Source organism: Populus nigra, chromosome 3 (assembly GCF_951802175.1).
Source record: "Populus nigra chromosome 3, ddPopNigr1.1, whole genome shotgun sequence".
In the NCBI taxonomy this organism is placed as follows: domain Eukaryota; kingdom Viridiplantae; phylum Streptophyta; class Magnoliopsida; order Malpighiales; family Salicaceae; genus Populus; species Populus nigra.
Window position 1 is genome coordinate 3,498,695 of NC_084854.1, and position 26,246 is coordinate 3,524,940.

The 26,246-nt window shown below is 32.4% G+C and overlaps 2 protein-coding genes, 1 non-coding gene and 1 pseudogene across 4 annotated transcripts; 2 read left to right on the forward strand and 2 right to left on the reverse strand.

Annotated features, from left to right (window-relative positions):
• Nucleotides 1-1,675: 1,675 nt before the first annotated feature.
• On the reverse strand, nt 1,676-1,748 carry TRNAR-CCU (transfer RNA arginine (anticodon CCU)). The gene has a single exon. It is a non-coding gene; the product is annotated as a tRNA-Arg (tRNA).
• A 4,223-nt stretch (nt 1,749-5,971) lies between these two features.
• LOC133688686 (amino acid permease 6-like) lies at nt 5,972-8,675 on the forward strand (annotated as a pseudogene).
• Nucleotides 8,676-11,670: 2,995 nt separating this feature from the next.
• Nucleotides 11,671-16,999, forward strand: LOC133690209 (amino acid permease 8-like). Its single transcript, XM_062110434.1, has 7 exons — nt 11,671-11,959; nt 14,192-14,425; nt 14,518-14,611; nt 14,834-15,051; nt 15,635-15,774; nt 16,029-16,256; nt 16,339-16,999. The coding sequence occupies exons 1-7, from the start codon at nt 11,836-11,838 to the stop codon at nt 16,765-16,767; spliced, it is 1,467 nt and encodes a 488-aa protein (XP_061966418.1). The 5' UTR covers nt 11,671-11,835; the 3' UTR covers nt 16,768-16,999.
• Nucleotides 17,000-20,859: 3,860 nt separating this feature from the next.
• Nucleotides 20,860-25,941, reverse strand: LOC133689166 (amino acid permease 8-like). 2 transcript variants are annotated; one of them, XM_062108946.1, is made up of 8 exons: nt 25,788-25,941; nt 25,473-25,622; nt 24,184-24,417; nt 23,996-24,089; nt 23,516-23,733; nt 23,077-23,216; nt 21,614-21,841; nt 20,860-21,531 (listed from the first exon to the last, which is right to left on the reverse strand). In XM_062108946.1, the coding sequence occupies exons 2-8, from the start codon at nt 25,591-25,593 to the stop codon at nt 21,103-21,105; spliced, it is 1,464 nt and encodes a 487-aa protein (XP_061964930.1). In that variant the 5' UTR covers nt 25,594-25,622; nt 25,788-25,941; the 3' UTR covers nt 20,860-21,102. The 2 variants fall into 2 exon arrangements, with proteins under 2 accessions (XP_061964930.1, XP_061964929.1); XM_062108945.1 differs by lacking the exon at nt 25,788-25,941 and having other exon boundaries at nt 25,473-25,771.
• Between the last annotated feature and the right edge of the window lie 305 nt (nt 25,942-26,246).

Here is a 26,246-nt window from a genome sequence, read left to right on the forward strand (position 1 = left end):
TGAATTGTATTCCGCTGAATTGATCCGGTTAGTTGTCCCGAGTTTTCCCAACATACTTATATGTCAGAGAAGAAGAGGATCTACAATCAGTTAATTCAGAAATTTCTTCCGAACATGGTGTGACAATTCCCTCTTGTGCCAGCACTAACAAGCATTTGGGATCTTCCCAGTGCAGTCTTCAATTGAACACTCACAATTTGGGCTCAGAGCTAAGGATGCTTGATGATTGACGTCGATCAGAGCACAAAAAATCTGCAAGAAGTTTTGTGGGCTTCTGTTCTGCTTCATGCTTTGGTATGAAATGTACAAGAGCTTGTCCTGCCTCTGCTATCCATACCAAGCAGAAGAAATTGACGATCTAATGCTAGAGCTCGATGCAATTGATTTCACTGTAATGTGCATGTCCAAGAACTCACGGGGATAATGGAGGAAGCAATAGAAAATCAGCTAGTATTCTTGTACAGAGAATTCTAAGAACTTGTGTGGTTCCATTCATTAATGACATTGAGCTAAATCACTTATTTGCTAACCCAATTATTGAGTAATAGCAACGTGGTACAGACAGACTCTTGCATTGAATTTGATCTCTCTATCTGATCTGTTTTCTTTTCCTGCAAGCTTCTGAACTCCTAAGCAATTGACTGAGTAAAATACCTTTTTTTATGTCAATCTCTACCCATCTCTCTTTTGCAAGTCTTTTTAAATCAAAGCAGGCTCAGTTGTCAAAAAATGACCATCTAAAGTATTAAAAATCAAACTTTCCAATCTTCCTGCTCTACTTCTAACTTTAGAAAATGCATCAATAAGGTTCAAATCATCCTAATTACAAAAGTTCTGTCAGCCCCTTGCTGCTCTATAAATTTGACAGGTCTGCAGAGAGGGCTATCAGATGATTGTCCTCTACTGGTCAACTCTGATCAGATACAATGGGGAGCTAGACTATGCCACTTTATGGACTGCCGGCGGCAATAGAATGGTTTTGAAAAAACTTGTGTCTGGATATTGTCTCCTAATCAATTCTCAAGGTCGATTTTGCATGATTTTCTCATTCCCTGCAGGTATCTTAAAATCTGATGAAGCAAAGGTCAAGCAATTAAAGAACCAATCCTATGTGGGCAAACTGGAGATTGAACCAGACTCATTGAATACAATCAACTGGGTAAAGCCATTTAAAGCTGACGGCAGCAATGTAAAATTTTCTGAGGGATGATAGGTGTTCTATTCCAAATTAGGAGCTCCCTGATGACTCTCCGCCGAAGTTTGCAGCTGCCGTGATGACTCCTTTTGAACAAACAAGAAGCCTTCATTACTGGTTTAAATCAAGATATAAAAGCAACCTAAGCTTAGGATGGGGGAAGTTTACCCAGTCTTCACAACTAGCAACAGTCCTAGCATGCTTACATTGCCAATCTGCAACAGAATCACAATGTCTAAAAAAAAAAAAGACTACACGTCTAGGTAAGAGCTACATCGATGTTTTTGCATCCTCCATGAAGGACAAATCCCCAGCAGGATAGCGCCAGAAGCAAAAACAAAAGTTTTTCAAAAATTTCTTTAAAAAAGAAAATAGAACAAAAACCATCCCAAAAATGTTGAACTTACATCGTAGACTAGCAGTGCTGTTACAAGTCCTTTAAAGATAGTAACAAGGTGAAAAATAAAACTGAAACAAATTCGCGCCAGGTAGGGGTCGAACCTACGACTTTCTGCTTAGGAAACAGACGCTCTATCCACTGAGCTACAGGCGCTTGTTGTTTAATATAAATAAAATAATCTAATTACAACAGAGAACAAATAATTTCCTGAAGATTCTGGAGGTTTTGGATCAGTGCCGTAGCTTAATCCAAACCTTAGGAAGCAAGCTTTTGTACCTTGATTCTCCTGATCTGGTTTCATCTCTTTCTCGTAAATAGAAATGGGGTTAAGGTTGTCAGGTTTTTATTGCTCATCATAGATAGTGTGCTTCACCCTATGTTTTGTTTTGTGTCTGTGTGCGAGTTTTGACAGGCAAATTTATCCACGTGTTTTTAATTCAATCAATTTATCCTATGTTGTCCAATTTGAGTTAATTGAGATTAATTATTAAAATTTCTCTAAATCGTACGTTTAATTTTAAGTGATGTGGTGTTGTATGAATCTATTTAAAAGAGAGAGACGACAAAGTTAAAAAAAAAAAAAAGTAAGAAAAAAAGAAGAAGAATTAGATAAATGTAATAGGTGCATTGGTCATGAGGAAAAAAAATGATAAAAATAAATAAATTAAAAGAATGATATTAGATGAGAAAAGGTAAACCAAGGTTTTAAGTTTTTGTAAAGAAGTGGATGACCAATTGGGATTTCAGGGTTCTTTCATTATCTTTGTTTTTTCTCTCTCTTTTGATTGAATCCACTTAATGCTACGTTAATAAAAATTCATGTTTGATTTATATATAATTTTTTTAGTAATTAGCCTGATTGATTGATTTAATTTACATTCGAAAACATTTGGGCAAATTCATTGAATCTGAAATAAAATAAAATTGACTGTTGGATACAAATACAAGGGAAAACCTATACCCTTGCTCACCTTGGCACTATAATTAGATCACATCTTTTATAAATATAGAGATGATGATATTTTTTATATATATTAAGATAATGGTGTATTAGATAAATCTAAGTTAATTCTAGTTAATTTATAAAACTCACAACTCAAGTTATAAGACTGTGATAACTTCATATAAAATAAATCAAAACAAATTATGAAACTCAATTCTCAATCAATAATATATATATATATATATAATCAATTTAAAAAAATATATAAAATTCAATTCTCAACCACCCCAAATGTTGAAGGATGAAATAAAAAAAAATTAGAAAAAAAACAACTTGAGTCAATCGGAAAAAACACACCAAACATGCATCCTAGGTCATTAAACCGGGATAACTCTATATAAAAAAAATAAAAAAATTATGAAGTTAAATTCCCAACAAAAAAATATTAAAGGATTAAATTAAAAAAATTAAAAGAAAATCTAAAAAATAACCTAAATCAATTCAGACTAATCTTCCAAACTCGCGGACCAGGTCATGAGACAAAAATGTCTCAATTGAAAGCAAATTAACTCAATGTTGAATAATAAAATTTAAAATCAAATCAAATCACAAAAATAAAAACCAAATATTACATGAGAAAAAATTGATAGTCGCCCTAGTATTTTTGACAAAGCAGAGCATGCGTGAAAATCGAGAAGAAAACAGAGGGGAAGATGGGAATGAAGAGTGGTCGACTGAAGCGACATCGTTGCTCCTTAACAAGCACGAGCCATTGGAAAATGATGGCCACGTCTTGCCGATTACGGTGCCACCAATAAAGGCAAAATTTGGATATCGAAGGCCACCGATCACACCGCTAGAGTGCAATGGCTACTTCACATGCTGGTATGCGTGTTACACGTGTTAGCTACTTTCACCCTGCCATACAATTTAGTTCGTGACCTTGCAAAAAATGGGATTCAATTTTTTTTAGTTTAAATTTGGTCTTAGAAGCCTCAATTGTCTTAAATCAATTAAACTGAATTTTATTTTTTCAAATCCACTATTAATTGAGTATCAAAATTGTTTTCTCCGCATTTCAAGCTCTTCATATCAAGCTATCCAAAATAAATTATCAAATCCAATCTAAAGAAAACTCAACATAAAAAGGTTAATTTGAAAAAAAAATTGAAAAATAAAAAAAATAATCAAAGGGACGGAAATAGAAGCAGGGGGCATTTTGTCTAGCCAAAGAATTTGTCTCAAATTCAGATTCCATCCCTGAATGTTTAATTATTTTAAATTAATAAAATTTCATTGAAAAAAAGTCGCATGATCCCTATAGTCAACTAAAACATATCATCAAGTCCAATCTTATATCTACCTAGCACAAAATGATCAAGTTGGAAGGAAAAGTTAAGGGATCAAAATAATAATAATAATAAAAACCAACGTGTAACACTTTTACAATTATCAATGATTTCTTTCTAGTGCTATATTGATTTTACTACACCTTTTAGTTTAGTTTTTTTGTTTTTTTTTTTGGTAATTGTAATTGCCAATATTTGTCATAAAATATTGCGGTTTTTATTTCTTTTAATTGGGAAATTATTGTAGTTTCAACATCTATAGATTAATGTCTTGGTAATTATAATAAGGATTATGCAATCCCTGCAGTATCCAAAAAGATTAATGCGTCTTTCTGATGCTTTCTGGCCTTTACATTTTTAAGCCTGCAGGAAGAACTGCAACCTTTCTTTTCTTGGCATCTTCAATATTGATTTTATTAGTTTAATTAACCTTATGCTTTGATTGGCATCCTGATCTTGTTAGAATCTGCTTTTAGCACCATAATCTCAATGGTCCACTCTCTTTTAGTGAATTACATACTTGTTTAATTGTTTATTACTAATTAATAGGAAACGACAACTCTTTCTTGTAATGAATTTGCCTCTGGAGACTGTACACAACCAATTACAATTATTATTATAACTTACTCTCTGTTTTTTTTTTTTTTTTTTTGAAGCTAGATGAGATGTTTCCATACGTGAAAATAAAATTAAATTCGAAGACACAAAAATTTACTGCTCCAGGCTGACAAAATCCGTGGCCGAGTGGCAGTAACTCCTTGGTATAAGCTAACGAGTATAGGGTTCAACTCCTTCTTATAGTCAAAGTTAGTAGCTTCTGCAACGCCGGGAGAGTCGAGGTATCAAAGCTAAAGCCAAGTCTAGCAGGCATCGATGTCCCGAAAGCATCATTAAATACTGGTCAACGAATTTGTCCCCAGGTAATTAATTAATTAAGGTTTGTTTATTTTATTGCGGTGCGAATTCTTATCAAAAAGTTTTTTTTAATTAAAATAATATTTTTTTTATATCAATATTTTAAAATTACATAAAAAATATTAATTTAGTATTTAAAAAAAAACATAAAATACTTTGAAAAGAATGGTGGAAATGAAAAACAAACCCATCCCCTTAAAAAACAGAGCAGTGCACTGTGTGGCCTTTTCTTCACAGGACTTCAAATTTCTAAATAATTACAAGCAAGTGACGAAAAATATGATAATTTTTTATATATTAATAAATTTAAAAAATTTAAAAATATATAAAAAATTTTACTGAAAACAAAAAAAATTCAAGATTTTTATGAAGGGCAACTAGACCACATAAATATAAAGCACATTACACTCACTGCCTGTCATTTCATTTATCCATAATTAGATTTTGATTAATATTTATCAAAAAATTATTCTTTAGTTTATTTATTTTTATGTGCATTCTTAAAATTCTTCTTTCATGAGTAATTAATAAAGCAAGATTTTTCATGTATTTTGTTTTAAGAAATACGGAAATACATTTTGAAATATTTGTACATAGAACTGTTAGACTTGGACAAAGGACATTTTAGTTTTTTTTTTTTTTTTTTTTTTTTATGAAGATAGGTGGGTGTGCAGAGAGATGGGAACATGTATATAAATAAGACTGTAGAGAGGTCTCGTTTTCAAGTTGAAGTCAAAATATCGTCCCAGGTTACCACTTGCTAAGGTAATTAGTCAACTTCATGCAACTTTCATAGTTTCTTGTTTCTCTGCATGTACGTTTATTTAATTTCCTGTAGAAAACGTTCCTCTCCAGAGAGATAGGAGAAGTTACTTAGGGCGCAACTAGAAGATGGTGAGTTTGGTAGATCAGGAATTTCAACACGAGTTATGTGAATTTGGCCTGTATCCCCGCAAAGTTGCTGATGTAGATGACGATGGAAACCCCAGAAGAACTGATATCGCTCTTCTCTCTCTCAAACACACGAGCATGTATTTATCTGACAAAACTCAAGCCAGCTTGCAATTTTTGTACACTGGATCATGCCTGTATGCTATCGAACTCTGCATGCAAAAATTATACTGAAGATGATAGGAGCATAGTTGTACGTTAGATTTCGTCTGGCAATTATTGGTTCTGGAGTTCTCTCACTAGCCTGGGCTATGGCACAGCTCGGATGGATCACTGGCATAGGCACTCTCTTGATTTTCTCATTCATCACTCTTTATACTTCCAGCCTGTTAGCAGATTGCTATAGATTTCCTGATCCTGTCACTGGAAATAGAAACCATACCTGCATGGAAGCTGTCAAAGCCAACCTAGGTAATCTCATATGCAAACAGTATTTTGTAACTCATTTAATTTATTCTTGGTGCAAATTCATAACTAATCACTTTGAAAATCAGGAGGAAAAATGTACAAGGTTTGTGGGTTGGTCCAATATACTTACATTGGTGGATTGGCATGGGTATACCATCACCACTTCTACAAGCATGGTGTAAGTTGACGAATTGTATATATGGTCTGTGCATTACAGATGAGAGCTTGCATGCTTCTAGTAGTAGCAGTATGGATCACCAGTGATCATTTATCCCATTCTGTTTGTAAACTTTTAGGGCTGTGCTTAAATCAAATTGTTTTCACAAGAAGTGTCATGGTGCTGCTTGCGAGTATTCGTATAATCCATACATGATAGCAATGGGGATTGTTGAAATTCTGTTGTCTCAGATACCAAACCTCCAAGAGATGTCTTGGATCTCCGTTATCGCAGCAATCATGTCTTTTGGGTACGCATCAATCGGAATGGGGCTGTCATTCGCAAAGGTTGTTTCAGGTAGTTAATTTACATTCCTTGTAAATCATGAACATGAATGACAAGGCCCATTCTAAGAAACTCAAATCTTCAAGTTAATCAGGCTATTTTGCTTGAGAATTTTGACACTAATTGAATCCATGCCACTTGAGATTGGATTCTTCCTTAGTTTTAATTTAATAGCTGAGATTTTGAACAGGGCAAGGAGCAAGAACCACTCTAACAGGAGTGGAAGTTGGAGTGGACCAGTTAACTGCTTCTGATAAAGTTTGGACCATGTTTAGAGCTGTTGGCGATATGGTGTTAATTTGCTTGCACATATGCTGAAATTCTAATTGAAATCCAAGTAAGACACCTACGTACGATCACCATCAAAAAACAAAAAACGACCTACCTAGCTATATATGGTCATAAAAAATCTCTGGTTGTCTGATATTTACAAACTTGTGATTAGCTACAGTATTTTCACCGGTACAATTGTTTTGTAATTTGATATATTAATTTAGCAATGTGCAATTGAGCTTGATTAGTATGAAAGGTAATATATCTGGTATTTATCAAGTAATCCATACCAACAAGAAACAAATCGGGCAGAGGGACATGAAAAGGCAATGCTCAACTTCAGTTTTGAAATTTTCAAAAAATGTGCATTTTCTTTGAATTTTCAGGACACACTGAAGTCTTCACCACCTGAGAACAAGGTGATGAAGAAGGCCAACACGATAGCTATCTTGACATCAACAGCTTTCTACATGATGTGTGGTTGCCTTGGCTATGCTGCAATGGGAAACGGACTGGCTTTGGCATTTACGAGCCTTTCTGGTTAATTGACTTGGCTAATATTTTCACTGCGGTGCATCTTCTGGGAGCATATCAGGTACAGTTAGGTTTCACCAACTCGTTTGAATTTTCATTTGATCTTTGGACATGGTGTTCTAATCCCATTATCCTAAGAAACTTGACTTCGGATCCTCTCAGCTATGAACCATTTTTAATCCTGTTAGAAATTTAACAGTACTGCTTTGATCAGGAAAATGTTCCTATTTCAATCTAGCTTGACATACCGAAAGGGTTTATGACGAGGTCACCGAACTTATTTATACTTTATACCCTCTTTTTCTATCCTTCAGAGTAGGACTTGAACTTGTCCGAACCCTTTTTATGCTTTGGAATGAAGAATATCTTTAAGTCAGTCAATCATCTATTGAGACAATTTTTAAATTTTTTTGTTTTCCTTAATTTAATTTGGGATTAATTAATGACTTAATTCATCTTTATATAATAGGATAATTATCCGATCTCTTATTGTTCTAATTGAGCAAATTTTATCATTGAATATAAATTAAGTTTCTAATCAATATTTTTTGCAATATTTTCAGGATAAATCACAGAAATTAATCACGTGAATTGCATATGAAAACCTTTCATTTATCTGGTTTGCAATTTGAGAATATTAAAAAATTTAATATATATTCGAAATAAAATTGATTCCTAAGGAAAAATTGAAGGATTATTATATTATACAACAACAGATTGGGTTATTAACCCTTAAATTTAGTTTAATCTAATCGGATGCTTATGTACGGACAGGTATTATCCCAACCAGTTTTCGGTGCATTAGAGACCTGGGCTAGCCTGGTGTGGCCTGATTAAAAGTTTGTAACCATCGAGCATTCAATAAGGATAGGGAAATACATAAATTTTAGGGGGAACACCTGCTAAGACTGACATGGAGAACAGTATATGTGGTGGTGGTAACTGTGCTTGCCACGGCATTCCCCTTCTTCAACGACAGTAAATTTGTCCTTGCACTCCTTGGAGCCATTGGGTATTGGCCAATGACAGCATATTTTCCTGTGGAGATGTACATTGCTCAAAAGAAGATTCAACGGGGATCAGTCAAGTGGTTTGTTCTCCAGCTTTTGAACTTGGTGTGCTTACTGGCTGCCATAGCTGCGGCATGTGGTGTCATTGAAGGATTGAATCATGCTCTTCAAAACTCTAAGCCCTTCCAGTTTTAAGAGCATCGAAACCGGATATTAATTATTTGAGCATCCTGCTTCAATGTCTATGCAAGTGTAAACAACATTACCTATATATATATGGTGCAGGAGCTGGCATATATATATGTTGTATGTAGTGTTACATAGGGCAGGAATTAAAGCCATAAATAAATTATTATGTCTTTTATTTGAAGTTTATTTTAAAATGTTTTCTGTTCATTTGAGACTCGCCAGAACTATCACAAGATCATTTCACGGCTGAAAATATTACTGGATTTGAACAGAGTTTTCAGATTAAAAGTTTCCAAGCTTCATGATTCTAGAAAATAGACTGGTTCTATTTTACTTTTGTTTTTGTTAGGGTTCTTAGAGACTATCCCACTTGAAGTCTTCAATTTAAACTATTTCCATTCATGAGAGAATTATTCTATAAAATTAACGTGCCTTTGCAAGCGTGCTTGACTAGTTGTCATTGTAACTATATATTAAATCTCTGTTGAAATAACAACCATTTAAAGTATATATTCGCTTTCAAATCTTTATAATTATGATCATATTAGTCCAAGTTGTTAGCATACACTTAACCTGGACATAGATAATAGAAGATGAGAACAATCTCCAGTGGGAGTGCTTTTCAATATTTTAAATATTTTTGATGTGTTGAAATATCAGAAATAAAATAATAATAATCTTAATATATTTTCAAGTAAAAAAACACTTTTAAAAACAAATCTCCACCACAATACCAAACACACATTTTTGCATCAAATCCATATAATATTTCTTGATGATTTGCTTTTATAATGCAGCCACCATACCTATTCTACTTCAAGGAGAAACACATTTTACAGATGTTCCGCTGACTCACTTTCCACATGAATCCACTCCCAGGCTACTTTATATATATATATATATATATATATATATATAGAGAGAGAGAGAGAGAGAGAGAGAGAGAGAGAGAGTTTATAAAAAAGGGGAAGAATTGAACACCCACCTCTCATAGAGGCCAGAAAGTTGTCTGGCCTTTCAGGTATGGTAATGGTTAGCTAACATGGATCAAGATTGCAGAAAAGAAATGCTGCTTCGTTTTGAACATAGCCAGGATTCGGGCATGAGTGTTAATGCATAACTATGATTAAACCTAGTATGTTATACCTTACGTTATAAGGACAAAAGACAAACTTTGTAGAAATGTTTGGGCACACATGTTTCAACACGGTATCGTATTCCACTCACAGCATTTTTAATTTTTACAACATTTTAAGACAAAAGGGTTTAGTTTTTATTTACCCACCCCCCCCCCCCCCCCTAACAACTATCATTTAAACTAACCTTTCTCCCGTTAGGTCTCCAATCTATAAATAAAACGTTGCCAAAATAATCTGAATCCACGTTAAGATCATGAAACCACGACGTTTTTGTCATGAGTTCCAGTTCAGCACATTAAATTTATTTGACTTTTTCACCAATTGGACAAATGAATACTTTATTGTGAAAGTTCTAAGAATATAAATTAAATACACTTTTTCTTATCAATTAGTTTTCTAGCCACATGAAGCGTGTGCTATCCAACTATATGTTTAATATTTTTATTGTTTTAGATTTTCTATAAATGAAAGTAAAATAATGAATACAATTTAGACATTTGAAAAATTAAAATCTAAATAATATTTTTATATAAACTTTGATAATGTATGACCAAATTATATTTTTCATTTTTTAATTTACAAGAATAATAAATTTGAACTTAACTATAAAAATTAGGAATATTTAATACCCAATGCCCAATGGTTATATGTGTGTGTGTCTTAAGATATTAATCTTTAAGATTTTATATAATTTACTCTAAACATAGTAAAATTCAAAAAATGCTTTTCATTCGTAATAACAACTATATATAAAAGCATGAATTTTGCATCTAAATATTATTTCGGTAAAAAATTTCTTAAATTTCAATATCATCATATATATATTGAGAGGACTTTATTGATAAACACCAAAAATAATTGCAAATGTTTCACATGCCAAAATTAACCAAAAAAAACTATATTCTATATAAAAATATATTTTTTCAATCTTTAATTAAAATGTGAAGACTAGTTTTTTCACATTAATAATAAGAGGAGTACTAATCGGGAATGGATTACTATTACCCTCCAAACAATTTTTAAATTTTCTCTCTTCTTTTTTTATTTAAAATATATATCAAATTATTTTTTAACCGTCTCTCACCTATTATTACTAATAATTTAATTATTTCCCCCTATTTTCACTAACATTTAACCCTTTAATTTATGAATACACAAAATATTATTCAAAACCAAGTTTTATATCCTTAAAATCTCTCTTATAATAGTTACTTTTAAAAAATTATTTTTTATTTTTTTAACCTTATAAAAACTATCACCAAAGTAGAAAAATTTTAAAAGTATTGTGTGCCTTGTATATTAGACTAAAAGCTTATTTATTTTTGCGTTTCAAAAATATTTTTAAAAAAATAAAAAAGTTTTCTTTACTTTAAATTAATATTTTTGGTGTTTATAGATCGTTTTAATGTAATGATATTAAAAAATAAATTTTAAAAAATTAAAAATATATATTATTTTAATATATTTTCAAACAAAAAATATTTTAAAAAACAACCATTATTATTAATTTTAAAAAAGTATAAAAGGTAAGAATAGATATATAGCGGCATCTCTGCTTTTATATATTAATTTAATAATACTGTTTCATGTACAGCTCAAATCCACAATGAAAGATATTCTTCTTCAAAATTAGTGTTAACAATTAAACTTGAAAGTGGCAAGTAATTAAATTATGTATTATGAATATATTCTCTGGGATTGACATATTTTTCAAAGTGCGGTTGACACCTCGCTGCGCCTGGTGCTGTATCAACGTGGCCGCTCCACATTGAGAAACTAAAGTTAACAGATACGCTACTAGCTATATATATATATATATATATATATATATAGACACACACACACACACACAAGAAGTTGACTGAGAAGCAGTAATTATAGGCTTCTTCGTTGTCTAGAATCTGGAGATAGTCAGCAAGAAAGACACAGATATTTTTGCTTTGTCAATCTCATACAGCCGATTCAATCTAAGATTTTTCTTCGTTTTTGCTCTTCAAGGTTCACCTGAGAAACCAGAGGAGAACGGCATGGGGACTGCGACAGGCCGTCAAGAGTTTATGATCCAACATGCAGTGTACTGTGAATCTGGTTCAGATCCTCGCACCATTTCAGACGGGGAGGTGGATGATGATGGCAAACCAAGAAGAGCAGGTACTCCATCTCTCTATGTTTCTCTCCTTAATCAACTACAATTCTTGAATTTCACAATCTTCATGTGGTCATGCATATATGGTTGCTGTAATAATTACATGTGTAGCCTAGTCCACTTCTTGTAGTTGTCAAATGTCATTAACTAAGCAATGGACAAGCCATGCATATGTATTAGTTTGATGACAGCTACCTTCAATTTCCCCCCCCCCCCCCTATTTATCCAATATATACACGCAACTCATTTCTATTTAAGAGAGAAAATAATTGGAGACTGGAACCCTTTGTTCTTCAACTTGTTAATTATTGATGAAACAGTTTTTTCTTAGAAAGAAAATAGATTTTCTCCACAAGGAAAATAGAAAATAAAATTGAGGTTATAGTAACTAGTACCGTGGTAGTAATTAATTACTTTTTATAATATTTTTTTAATTAAAAATACATTAAAATAATAGTTTTTTATTTTTTTTAAAATTTATTTTTAACATCATCACATGAAAATTATTTAAAAACATAAAAAAAATTAAAAGTTTTCAAAATTATTTTTTGACCGTGAAAACAAACAAACATATATATATATATATATATATATATATATATATATATATATATATATATATAATGTTTTCTCAAAGGTCGTCATCTGAATTAACGTGAAAACAGTTCTAATAAACATATTTTTCATCCTCTAATTAATCAAAATAATAACAATAATAGAATACAGTATTACCAACCCAATAAGTCACTTTATTACAAAAATATTATTTTATTAGCAACATAATCAGTTTCTTAAAATGGAAAAATAGGGAAAAGTATGTTTTGACAACTAACACAACTTTTTAATTAAAAAGGTAGATACAGAATAGCATTTACATGGAACGTATCGTTTATTGCTTTTCAAATATGTTGCTCTTAATTTCCATGCTTATCCGATGCCTAATATTTAAGTTCATTTAATCTGTGGGATAAATCTCAAAGTTATTTTCTAATTAAAAAAGAGAAAAAGTATAAAAAGAGCTAGGTGCACGGGCTTGAAAGCCAGATTCAATAAATTATTTTTGTCATCCGTATTTGTTTTAAAAATATAAATAATTAAAAATATATATTAATATGGTTCCTTGAATAGTTAAACCGACTCCACACCCTTTATTTTTTTTTTATAATGCATGCATCATATAAAATTTATTCATCAAAAAAACAATATATAAAGCATTGAATAATTAATGATAGCTTTAGGAAAGGTTTTAAGACATTTGTCTATAGAGCTCGAACTCATGCAGTGCGTCATGGTATTTAACTGGGGTGGTCTTATTAATACATTTGTCTAGTGCATGTTTTTTTTTTTTGATAACCCGGGGTGTCCGGGTTAGCTTGCGCACACCTCGACTATTTCCCGGGTCTACTGAACATCCTGCAAGCCCAGTAGACAGATAAGGCACCGCGGGGGTGACAGACATGCACATGAAGGGTCGAACTCGAGACGTGGGGCAAGGCAAGCCTCACCTGTTGACCACTGAGCTAGACCCTTTAGTGCATGTTTTTGATTCGCGGAGAAGATGTCAAAAAGGTAGAACTAGTACCCAACACAAAGTCTTCTCCTATCCACTATCAATCTTCTCTGATCAACAAATTTGTTAAAGTGATAAAAATTTAGAATTATAAATTTACTTTCTAATTTCAAGTTCGAGTTATATAATAGCTACTGAAAATTTATATAATCGTTAATTTTAGGACCCGTGAGATTAGTCGAGGTACACACAACCTAACCCAGACACCCACATTAATTTTTTTAAAAAATTCTTCTCCTATATGTTATTTGATACCCCATTTTAATTGCCCAAGATCTTCTCGCCTTTTTAGAGAAAAGCACAAAGGAAAGTAAAACAATAGTATTAATTAAAATGCTAGCAACATACAATGGAGCTTGATGCTAATGCAAGTCAAAATCAAATTTATTTCATTACCCAACTTGGTTGGGCAAGGTAATTCAAGTTAATTTATTTTAGTTTTTTAAAAAGCAAATGATTTTATCTTGAAAAAAATCAAACTGAATTTTAATAAGGTTGTAAAATCAAATTACTTCGAGTTAATTTTTTTAAACTCAACCGTCCAAGTAAAGAATCGGTCCATCAACTACAGAACAGGCCTCATTAGAACGGCTCGTGTTTTAGAACTACAGTCAAGATATTCTAGCTAAAACATAATTTCAATAACTCTAATGTGTGTGAAATGCAGGGATAGTGTGGACGGCAAGTGCACATATAATAACAGCAATTATAGGCTCCGGGGTTCTCTCACTAGCCTGGGGCATGGCCCAGCTTGGATGGATCGCTGGCATAGGCATTCTCTTAACCTTCTCAGTCATTACATATTACACCTCTAGTCTCTTAGCAGATTGTTATAGATATCCAAAGTCTGCATCTGGCAAGAGAAATTACACATACATGGCCGCTGTCAATGCCTATTTGGGTATGTTTTTTGTAGAGTATAAATAAAGGCACAACTTAAACTTTATGTAAAAGTCATTAAAGTCTTGCATGACTATTTATTTCAATAAACAGGTGAAAACATGCGCAAGGTTTGTGGGCTGTTCCAATTTCTCATTCTTGGTGGAGCAACAATTGGCTACACGATTACTGCCTCTGTTAGCATGGTGTAAGTAAACACTTTTTTTTTACATATATAATGATGTGAGCAAGCATTTACATATAAAATAGTGGACACAAATCACTATCTGTGAGCATATGCACAACCGCAGTGAAATGGCCCTTGATTTAAATATATATATATATATATATATATATATATATATATATATATAAAATAGTGGACAGAAATCACTATCTGTGAGTATAAAGATGGCGGATATTGTTCTAGGGCTATAAGAAAATCAAATTGCTTCCACAAGAGAGGCCATGGAGCTCCATGCAAGTTTTCCAACAACAAGTACATGATTGGACTTGGGATTACTGAAATCTTGGTGTCTCAAATCCCAAATTTCCACAAGCTTTCATGGCTCTCAATCGTCGCTGCCATCATGTCTTTTGCTTATTCATCAATTGGATTAGGACTGGCATTTACCAAGGTCATCTCAGGTACTTTCCCTCTTTTCCTTCAAGTCAGTTCACCTTGTTTCTAAGGTATTTATAACATGTTTGGTGAAATCGTGTTTTTAAATAAAATTGAATTTTTTTTAAAATAATTTTTTTATGTTTTTTTATCATTTTAATAAGTTGATATTAAAATTAACTTTAGAAAAATAAAAAATATTTTAATATATTTCTAAACAAACATTACTATACTATTAAACACCTAGATAAACCACAACTTGGTCTAATTCCTCTTTTGGATGGAACAAAGTCTGAATTTACTATATGATGGTGACAAAGTGGTCTAATTTATTGTTGGGTAAGGTATGGATGAGTTCAGGCTTGTAGCAAATTGAGCTATCTGCTTTAAAAAAGCGAGCTTCGATTCTTTTAATCGAGAGTGAGGCTCAATTTTGAGCGAATTCCTTGAGGAACCAAAAGCATTAAGTTCATGAACAATGCTTTAGGCCTATAGATCCTATGTCAAGCTCTATGAGCCACAAATGGCTTGGGCCAACAATGTAGTTTTCTTTCTTTGCCTTCAATCACAGGAGTATTAAAATGGTGTCTTTTTTTCCTTCTGAAACAGGGCATGGGCATAGAACAACACTTACAGGAGTAGAAGTTGGAGTAGATGTGACAGCAGCAGAAAAAATATGGACAATATTTAGAGCAATTGGTGATATGGCATTCGCTTGCGCGTATTCTGTCATTTTGATTGAAATTCAAGTAAGATTTCGAGAATATTAAGCAACATTTCTGAGTGCCTGAAACAAAAGTTAAGAGCATAGTCAAAAATGACAATATTAATTTACAGCCATATCAGTTATGTTTTTAACCTATCAAAATAGCCATCTATTTTTAATGGAGGTGGTTAATTTTAGGGACTAAAATCAGAAAAACAAAAGGAGTTTGTGTTGCTTCCAATTAAGCTCTACGGAGCACCGAACCCTTTTGACACTGCATTTACTGTGAATTGTCAGGACACACTAAGGTCATCACCACCGGAAAATAAAGCAATGAAGAAGGCCAACATGATAGCTATATTAACTTCAACAACCTTCTACTTGATGTGTGGTTGCTTTGGCTATGCTGCATTTGGGAACAAAGCACCAGGGAACATGCTTACTGGCTTTGGATTTTACGAGCCTTTCTGGCTGATAGACTTAGCCAATGTCTGCATAGTGGTGCACCTCGTGGGTGCATACCAGGTGCCTCCATATCTCCTAAGATCCCATTCGTGCATATCAATTTAATTGCATGTATTGCTAAGGAGTTTCTCTCAATTGACAGGTACTTGCCCAGCCCATATTCAGCACATTTGAGTCATGGGCTAGCATGAGATGGCCCAATTCCGAATTTGTAAACACCGAATACCCACTAAGAATTGGCAGCAAAAAGTTCAATTTTAGCATCAACTTCTTAAGGCTAACTGGGAGAACAACCTTTGTTGTGGTAGCAACTTTGTTTGCAATGGCATTGCCTTTCTTCAATGAAATACTTGCACTTCTTGGGGCAATTTCATATGGGCCCATGACAGTCTATTTCCCTGTGGAGATGCACATTGCCCAGAATAAGATTAAAAGGCTAAGCATAAGGGGGTTGGCCCTTCAGCTTTTGAACCTGGTCTGCTTCCTTGTGTCCATAGCTGCAGCGAGCGGTGCCATCCAGGGTATGGGTCACGGTCTCCGTGCCTCCAAGCCCTTCCAGTATAAAGAGTGATCCCTTTGCAGTGCAGCCGTTGTTCAATGGATTTTAGTTATGGGTCATCAGCTAGATCTGAATCAAATCTGTTACCAATAAATCCTTTATAAATCTTTACAAGTAAAATTAACCCGTGAGTTTTAAATGTAAAAGTGGCAAGTAATTGAATTATATATGTTTCGGGTATCTATTTTTAATGTATGCCTCAGCTAAAAAAAACTTTGAAATTAATTATAAAGTTGTTTTGATATGAGATTTGAGAACGTATTTTATATTTTTTAAGTTTTTTTATAATAAAAACTATAAGTTTAGCGGATTATAATGGGAACGCAAATCTACTTGTTTTCAAGTCTACTATTATAAGTTTATTGTAACAAGCCTATTAAATCTATCAACGTACAATATAAATAGATTTTGAAAACTTTGTGAACTTGATTCAATTGCATAGTAATTATTATTGTTGAGTTGTTGTTTTCCTCTACCTTGCATCTTTTTATATATAGAAAAGTTCAAAGTAATTTTCAGTAACTATTCATTTACTCTGTTTTATACAAAGTAACTTCAAGTAACTATACATTCATTCTATTTAATTTTTTATTTTAAAGTTCTTGTAAGTAAATTTTCTATTACTTTTTTTCACCACTCATCTTACTGTCAATTGCTCAAAATTGTTCAAGCCCACTTCTTTACTTTATTATTGTATTTTTTAGATGATATATCATTTTATACTAGTCTGGTCTGTAATCAAGTTTGGTTTATTTTTTATGATTCAGATTTTATAAATTTTTTATTAATTTTAATGTATAACAATATAGTTTGATTCATATCATACTCTTAGATTTTTCTAATGTTAAAAACAATATGCCTAACATATGTTGCGTGCTCTTTCTAAAATCATTATTTTTAATATTAAAAAATAACCAAAGATTTGATTTAAAGGATAAATTTATTATTACTATTATTTTTAAGAACTCAAATAGTCTTAGATCCTGTCATTGTCACGACCCCAGCTTTTTTAAAAAATAAAAGGTGAGCTCGCAGCATAGCGCAGGTTATCTAACTAATTTTAAAATTATAAAAAAATACTAATTTAATATATTTTAAAAAAATATAAAATACTTTAAAAAAAATATTGGAAATGAAAAACAATCTCATCCCACTATAAAAAAAAAGAGCAGTGCACCGTGTGGGCTCTTCTTCACATGACTTTAAATTTCTAAATAATTACATGCAAGTGATGAAAAATAATTTGGAAATACGATAAAAATTTATTTTTGATATTAATAAATTAAAATAATTAAAAAATATATTAATAATTTTCACTTAAAACAAAAAAAAAAGTTCAAGAATTTGAAGAAGCGCAAGTAGACTATAAAAATATAAAGCACATTACACTCGCTGCCTATCATTTTATTTATCTATAATTAGATTTTGATTAGTATTTATGAAAAAAATATTCTTCATTTTATTTATTTTTATGTGCATTCTTAAATTCTTCTTTCATGAGTAATTAATAAATCAAGATTTTTCATGTATTTTGTTTTAAGAAATATGGAAATGCATTTTGAAATATTTGTACATGGAATTGTTAGACCAACAAAGTGGGACAAAGGGCATTTTATTTATTTTTATGAAGATAGGTGTCTAGAGACATGGGAACATGTCTATAAATAAGAGTACTGTAGAGAGGTCTCATTTTCAAGTTGAAGTCAAAATATCGTCCCAGGTTACCACTTGCTAAGGTAATTAGTCAACTTCATGCAACTTTCGTAGTTTCTTGTTTTTATGCATGTACGTTTATTTAATTTCCTGTAGAAAACGTTCCTCTCCAAAGAGATAGGAGAAGTTAATTAGGCAACAAGAAGATGGTGAGTTTGGTAGATCAGAAATTTCAACACGAGTTATGTGAATTTGGCCTGTATCCCCACAAAGTTGCTGATGTAGATGACGATGGAAAACCCAGAAGAACTGGTATCGCTCTTCTCTCTCTCAAACACACAAGCTTGCAATTTTTGTACACTGGATCATGCCTGTATGCTATCAAACTCTGCATGCAAAAATTTTATATATATATATATATATATATGATAATTTAGATGATATTTATGTAATCCCAGATGAATAAACAAGAGAACTCATGCTTAATATTTCTTCATTTTTTTTATTAAAAGAGGTATTTTTTGGAAATAACACGTTGATGCTTACAAAGAGAGAGTAGATTTAGACTTGATAGGTGCATGAATAGGGTCAGTGCGTGGTCAAGGAAAAGAAGAGTACTTATCATGCATGTAATGTGAGATTGAGACTTGTTAATTATGTAGCTGCGTATTTAGGGGCGAAGATAAGATTATTTATTAAAAAAATTAAAATTAATATAATAAGATATAATATTTATTTTAATTTATTGTATATAAGTTGTAAATCAAAACCTGCATAAATTAATTTAATTCAAATAACTTACTATAAACATATAATGATCTTTGTATAAGAAAAAAAATTTGGAACAATACCAAATTGAGTTAAAGCAATGAAGTTAATTTTATTTTCATAATGTATTCATCACTTTAATGTTGTTGGTCATTATACGTATCAAATATAAACATACAAAGTATTTAAGAAACATTAGTTAAAGCGAAACATTATTTATGTTTGATAAACTTTGAAATAAATAAAAAAATAATAAACAATAATTCTTACATATTTATTTTAATTGTATTCGTCGTTCTTTCATAAAATAGAAACCATCGATTATCATATCAATTCTTTTTATTTTGTTTATGGTTCAACCTAAAATCAAAACATATATCGTAAGAAAAAATTAATAATTTTAGTGGCTATGCTAAAAACAACATAAAAAAATCCAAGCATAATCAAAACAAACCAATAAAATATATCTAATTAATTAAAAAAATCACTATAACAAGAATTCTAAAAACAATTGGTAGAATTAGCAGATCTGATAAAAAAAGAGCAAAAATAGTAGAATTATAAAAAAAAAATCTCATCAAATTATTAACAAACATCTCAAAACAAAACAAAAATTGATTTTAAATTTAAGTTATCTTGTTTTGTTTGATAAAAGATAAATTAATTGGTAGCTCTGCTTCAATTTTTTTGTAGAAAAATTTTGCTCGCAATGTGTTTATTTTTATTGTTGATCGGTTACAGGATTTATATTAGGATAAATTGATGGTTCTGTTTTTTATTTCACAAAATAATGATTTTATATTCTTTTATTTCCATGTAGGTCAAGAATAAATTCAAAGAAAATCAAAGTAAAATAAGCTTCAGTAACGCCACCCACAAAGGGATGGTTAGATCGAGATGGTTGGTGATTTGTTGAGGAGCCTGGTAAACGGCAAGCCGAGACGCTGGGAGGTGGCAACACACTTAATTTAATGCCCATCTCTTTAAAATAAAAAATATAACTTTTCCTCATACTTAATTATCTAGAAATAAAAAAAAATGCTTAATATTTCTTCATATATATATATATATATGATAATTTAGATGATATTTATGTAATCCCAGATGAATAAACGGGAGAAATCATGCTTAATATTTCTTCATTTTTTATTAAAAGAGGTATTTTTTGGAAATGAGTCGTTGATGCTTACAAAGAGAGAGTAGATTTAGACTTGATAGGTGCATGAATAGGGTCAGTGCGTGGTCAAAGAAAAGAAGAGTACATATCATGCATGTAATGTGAGATTGAGACGTGTTATGGACCTGCATATTGCTTTTATGAAATTAACATGGGGAACTGTAGACAACAATTAATGTTTTTGACATTAATTAAAGTGTTTCTTCCCTTGTATTTTGATTGTTATTGTTGCTTTATAGTTTACTGAAGATGATAGGAGCATAGTTGTACGTTAGATTTCGTCTGGCAATTATTGGTTCTGGAGTTCTCTCACTAGCCTGGGCTATGGCACAGCTCGGATGGATCACTGGCATAGGCACTCTCTTGATTTTCTCATTCATCACTCTTTATACTTCCAGCCTGTTAGCAGATTGCTATAGATTTCCTGATCCTGTCACTGGAAATAGAAACCATACCTGCATGGAAGCTGTCAAAGCCAACCTAGGTAATCTCATATGCAAACAGTATTTTGTAACTCATTTAATTTATTCTTGGTGCAAAGTCATAACTAATCACTTTGAAAATCAGGAGGAAAAATGTACAGGCTGTCAAAGCCAACCACTAGCCACACACAAAGAAAACCCCCACTGTCTCACGGGTTAATTTGACATAGAAGATATATGGGGTATTTATTGGTGACAGACTTAATTCAGGCCTAGCTCATGACCCATGCCTAAGATCCATTGAACAACGGCTGCACTGAAAAGGGATCACTCTTTATACTGGAAGGGCTTGGAAGCACGGAGACCGTGACCCATACCCTGGATGGCACCGCTCGCTGCAGCTATAGACACAAGGAAGCAGACCAGGTTCAAAAGCTGAAGGAACATCCCCCTTATGCTTAGCCTTTTAATCTTATTCTGGGCAATGTGCATCTCCACAGGGAAATAGACTGTCATGGGCCCATATGAAATTGCCCCAAGAAGTGCAAGTATTTCATTGAAGAAAGGCAATGCCATTACAAACAAAGTTGCTACCACAACAAAGGTTGTTCTCCCAGTTAGCCTTAAGAAGTTGATGCTAAAATTGAACTTTTTGCTGCCAATTCTTAGTGGGTATTCGGTGTTTACAAATTCGGAATTGGGCCATCTCATGATAGCCCATGACTCAAATGTGCTGAATATGGGCTGGGCAAGTACCTGTCAATTGAGAGAAACTCTTTAGCAAAACATGCAATTAAATTGATATGCACGAATGGGATCTTAGGAGATATGGAGGCACCTGGTATGCACCCACGAGGTGCACCACTATGCAGACATTGGCTAAGTCTATCAGCCAGAAAGGCTCGTAAAATCCAAAGCCAGTTAGCATGTTCCCTGGTGTTTTGTTCCCAAATGCAGCATAGCCAAAACAACCACACATCAAGTAGAAGGTTGTTGAGGTTAATATAGCTATCATGTTGGCCTTCTTCATTTCTTTATTTTCTGGTGGTGATGACCTTAGCGTGTCCTGATAATTAACAGTAAATACAGTGTCAAAAGGGTTCAGTGCTTTGTAGAGCTCAATTGGAAGCAACGCAAACTCCTTTTATGATTTGTTCATACAAAACACAGCACAAAAATGGTCCATCAATACTTATTGTTAGAATTTGTTTATGAGAATATGTCTTAAAAGATAGAAGATAGAGATAAGTGCAGAAAAGAGTTTGAATCAGTCTTCAACGTTATTGTTTTCATATCAGATTCTGCCGCAAGATTTGCTGTAAATTCTGTTATTTGAAGTCCAATAATCTTTTATGTTTGTCGAGAGTTTGTATTATTGTCAGGTTGTTTTGTAAGCCTTTAAATAGGCATTCTCAATTAATTAAAAGTATTGATCTTTTTATCCAACTCTGTTTTTTAGAATTTTTCTTATTCTTCTCAAAACAGTGTTACTTGTAAAGCTTTAATTTCTGTCAATTATTCGTCAAGTTTGCTTACATGTGAAAGAAACGAGGCAATTTAACCTTGCTATTTAACACTTAGTCACACATTAGGATTGTGGAAAACCTTGAGCTTTTAGTCAAACCCTACTCCATTAAAAATAGATAGATGGTTTGTAAGTTAATTATATAAAAAATAAATTTCGAATTGTGATTTAAAATAAAAAAATCACAATTCAAAAATATTTCAAACAGTCTCTAAATTTATAATCATCAATTATTTTCTATAATTAAAGCTAGCGGGGATTTATTTTAGGTATACATGTCAATATTTGCATTCCAGTAAAATTGATATAATGAGAAAAATAAAAAATCAACGAGACAAAAACAATGAATACTTGTAGAACCACAAAGAAAAGGTGTGAAAGGGTTTATGCTGATTAGGGGTCTTCATGGCTAGGATATTATACATAATAACATTCAACTTAATTTTTAATATTTTATAAATTATAGATTCCATGTATTTTTTTTTAAATCCAAACAAATTAGATATTTTAGATTAAATTAAATTTTTATAAATATTATAAATATTCACAGATTGAGCATATAAATTCTCGTGTTCATCAATTATTCCAAAACAATGTACTTTTAAAAGCATATAATTATTTGTTTTTAATTATAATTGATATTGCAATGTGTTTATAGTATTTCACACATGTAGTTAGCACTAAGCATTATAAAAAATGATAATCGAGACTTGATTATGCTCTTAACTTTTGTTTTAGGCATTCAGAAATGTTGCTCAATGTTCTCGAAATCTTACTTGAATTTCAATTAAAATGACAGAATAGGCGCAAGCGAATGCCATATCACCAATTGCTCTGAATATTGTCCATATTTTTTCTGCTGCTGTCACATCTACTCCAACTTCTACTCCTGTAAGTGTTGTTCTATGCCCATGCCCTGTTTCAGAAGGAAAAAAGACACCATTTTAATACTCCTGTGATATCGCATTTGTGGCTCATAGTGCTTATCATAGGATCGATAGGCCTATATGGTTCATGAACTCAGTGCATTTGGTTCCTCAAGGAATTCACTCAAAATTGGGCCTCACTCCCGATTAAAAGAATCGAAGCTTGCTTTTTAAAGTTGATAGCTCAATTTGCTACAAGTCTTAATTTTAAGAAAAGAAAAAAAGAAAATTTTTGAAAAAAAACAGCTTGGAATACGTTCTTTGACTTGAAAAAATAGAGAGAAACTACCTGAGATGACCTTGGCAAATGCCAGTCCTAGTCCAATTGATGAATAAGCAAAAGACATGATGGCAGCGACGGTTGAGAGCCATGAAAGCTTGTGGAAATTTGGGATTTGAGACACCAAGATTTCAGTAATCCCAAGTCCAATCATGTACTTGTTGTTGGAAAACTTGCATGGAGGTCCATGGCCTCTCTTGTGGAAGCAATTTGATTTTCTTATAGCCCTAGAACAATATCCACCATCTTTATACAAATAAGTACACTTAACTTTATAGATTATAGCCAGCAACATTAACATATTCACCAATCATACTATAATAGTAATAATAAATCTTGTTATATATATATATATATATATATATATATATATCAAGGGTCATTTCACTACTGTTGGGCATATCTTACATATTGTGATTAATTTCTATCCACTATTTTGTATAGATGTTTGCTTACATCATTATATATGTAAAGAAAATGTTTACTCACACCATGCTAACAGACGCAGTAATCGTGTAGCCAATTGTTGCCCCACTAAGAATGAGAAATTGGAACAGCCCACAAACCTTGCACATGTTTTCACCTATTTATTGAAATAAAAAAGTCATGTAATACTTTAATGACATCTACATAAAGTTTAAATTGTGACTTTAATTATACTCTACAAAAAAACATACCTAAATAGGCATTGACAGCGGCCATATACGTGTAATTTCTCGTGCCATATATAGGCTTTGGAAATCTATAACAATCTGCCAAGAGACTAGAGGTGTAGTATGTAATGACTGAAAAGGTTAAGAGAATGCCTATGCCAGCAATCCATCCAAGCTGGGCCATGCCCCATGCTAGTGAGAGAACCCCAGAGCCTATAATTGTTGTTATTATATGTGCACTTGCCGTCCACATTATCCCTGCATTTTCACACACATTAGAGTAATTAAAATTATGTTTTAGCTAGAATATCTTGACTGTAGTTCTAAAACTCGAGCTGATGCCTGATTCGGTACTCAGTGGACCTGATTCTTTACTCGGATTGAGTTTTAAAAAGTTAATTTAGAGAGTGATTCACATGATTGACTTGTGGTCAATTGATAATCTTATCAAAATGTGATTTGATTTTAAAAAAATAAACAATATCATTTGGTTAAAAAAAAAAACTAAAACGGATTGACCTGAGTTATGTTGTAAATAACATGATATGAGAAGATTTTGTGTTAGGTAATAGTTGTGACATCTTCTTCTTGGAATAAAAACATGCAATAAACTAGTAGGTAATCCAATAGTAAAAGCTGGGAACCAAGAAATTTACTTTTCTTGTAATTTTAGATTCGAGCCTTGTGGTTGTTAATATTGATAGCCATTAAAATTTTACCTGGTTGTTAACTTTAAAACATATAAAGATTAATTGAATTACACACAAGATAATCCGACACACCCACGTAAATTAAAAAAAAAAAAACATGCAATAGACAAATGTATTAAGACCACTGTCGTTAAATACCATGACGCACTGCATAATTCGAGCTACGTAGACAAATGTCTTAAAACATTTCCTAAAGCTACTATTCGTTATTCAATGCTTTATATATTGTTTTTTTTTTTATGAATAAATTATATGGTGCATGTGTTGAGTCGGTTTAAAAAACAATTACTGGATCTGGTTTCATCAATAACAAGTTGAAGAACAAAGAATCTCAGTCTCCAATTATTTTCTCTCGTAAATAGAAATGATCTAGTTGCGTGTATATATTGGATAAATAGGGGGGGAAATTGAAGGTAGCTGTCATCAAACTAATACATATGCATGGCTTGTCCATTGCTTAGTTAATGACATTTGACAGCTGCAAGAAGTGGACTAGGCTACACATGTAATTATTACAGCAACCATATATGCATGACCACATGAAGATTGTGAAATTCAAGAATTATAGTTGATTAAGGAGAGAAACATAGAGCGATGGAGTACCTGTTCTTCTTGGTTTGCCATCATCATCCACCTCCCCGTCTGAAATGGTGCGAGGATCGGAACCAGATTCACACACTGCATGTTGGATCATAAACTCTTGACGGCCTATCGCAGTCCCCATGCCGTTCTCCTCTGGTTTCTCAGGTGAACCTTGAAGAGCAAAAACGAAGAAAAATCTTAGATTGAATCAGCTGTATGAGATTGACAGAGCAAAAATATATGTGTCTTTCTTGCTCACTATCTCCAGATTCTAGACAATGAAGAAGCCTATAATTGCTACTTATCAGTCAACTTCTTTTGTGTGTGTATACGTACCTATATATAGCTACCAGCTAGTTTATCTCTTAACTTTAGTTTCTCGCTATTATATACCGATTTAAGAGCACCAGATTCACACCATTATTATCAATCTTGCCACTTATTCCTTTTACTGATGATTCAATATTATCCCTTCTACTGTTGAATGAAGAAATATAGGAGGAGTCTAATACCCATATATTCGATTGTTGGGGGGGGGGGGGGGGGGGGGGCCTATGAGAGGGGTGTTCAATTCCTCCACTTTTTTAAAGTAGGAATATTATTTAGTGAGCTGGCGGAACATCTATAAAACATGTTTCTCTTTGAAGTAGAGAAGGTATGGTGGGTGCATTATAAAAGCAAATCACCAGGAAATATATGGATTTGGTGTTCATTGTGTGTTTTGTATCTAGTCGTTGATTTTTTAAAAAAAAAATTTGTTTGAAAATATATCAAGATTTTTTTAAAAAAGTTTGA

What these genes read in the sequence shown, in the direction of transcription:
- LOC133690209 (XM_062110434.1), top strand. Translation starts at nt 11,836, where the DNA reads ATGGGGACTGCGACAGGCCGTCAAGAGTTTATGATCCAACATGCAGTG. An exon ending in ATTTACCAAGGTCATCTCAG is followed by an intron (nt 15,052 to 15,634) that starts GTACTTTCCCTC and finishes CTTCTGAAACAG; the next exon opens with GGCATGGGCATAGAACAACA. An exon ending in ACCTCGTGGGTGCATACCAG is followed by an intron (nt 16,257 to 16,338) that starts GTGCCTCCATAT and finishes CTCAATTGACAG; the next exon opens with GTACTTGCCCAGCCCATATT.
- LOC133689166 (XM_062108946.1), bottom strand. Translation starts at nt 25,593, where the DNA reads ATGGGGACTGCGATAGGCCGTCAAGAGTTTATGATCCAACATGCAGTG. An exon ending in TGGCAAACCAAGAAGAACAG is followed by an intron (nt 24,418 to 25,472) that starts GTACTCCATCGC and finishes GTGAAAATGCAG; the next exon opens with GGATAATGTGGACGGCAAGT. An exon ending in TCATTTTAATTGAAATTCAA is followed by an intron (nt 21,842 to 23,076) that starts GTAAGATTTCGA and finishes GTTAATTATCAG; the next exon opens with GACACGCTAAGGTCATCACC.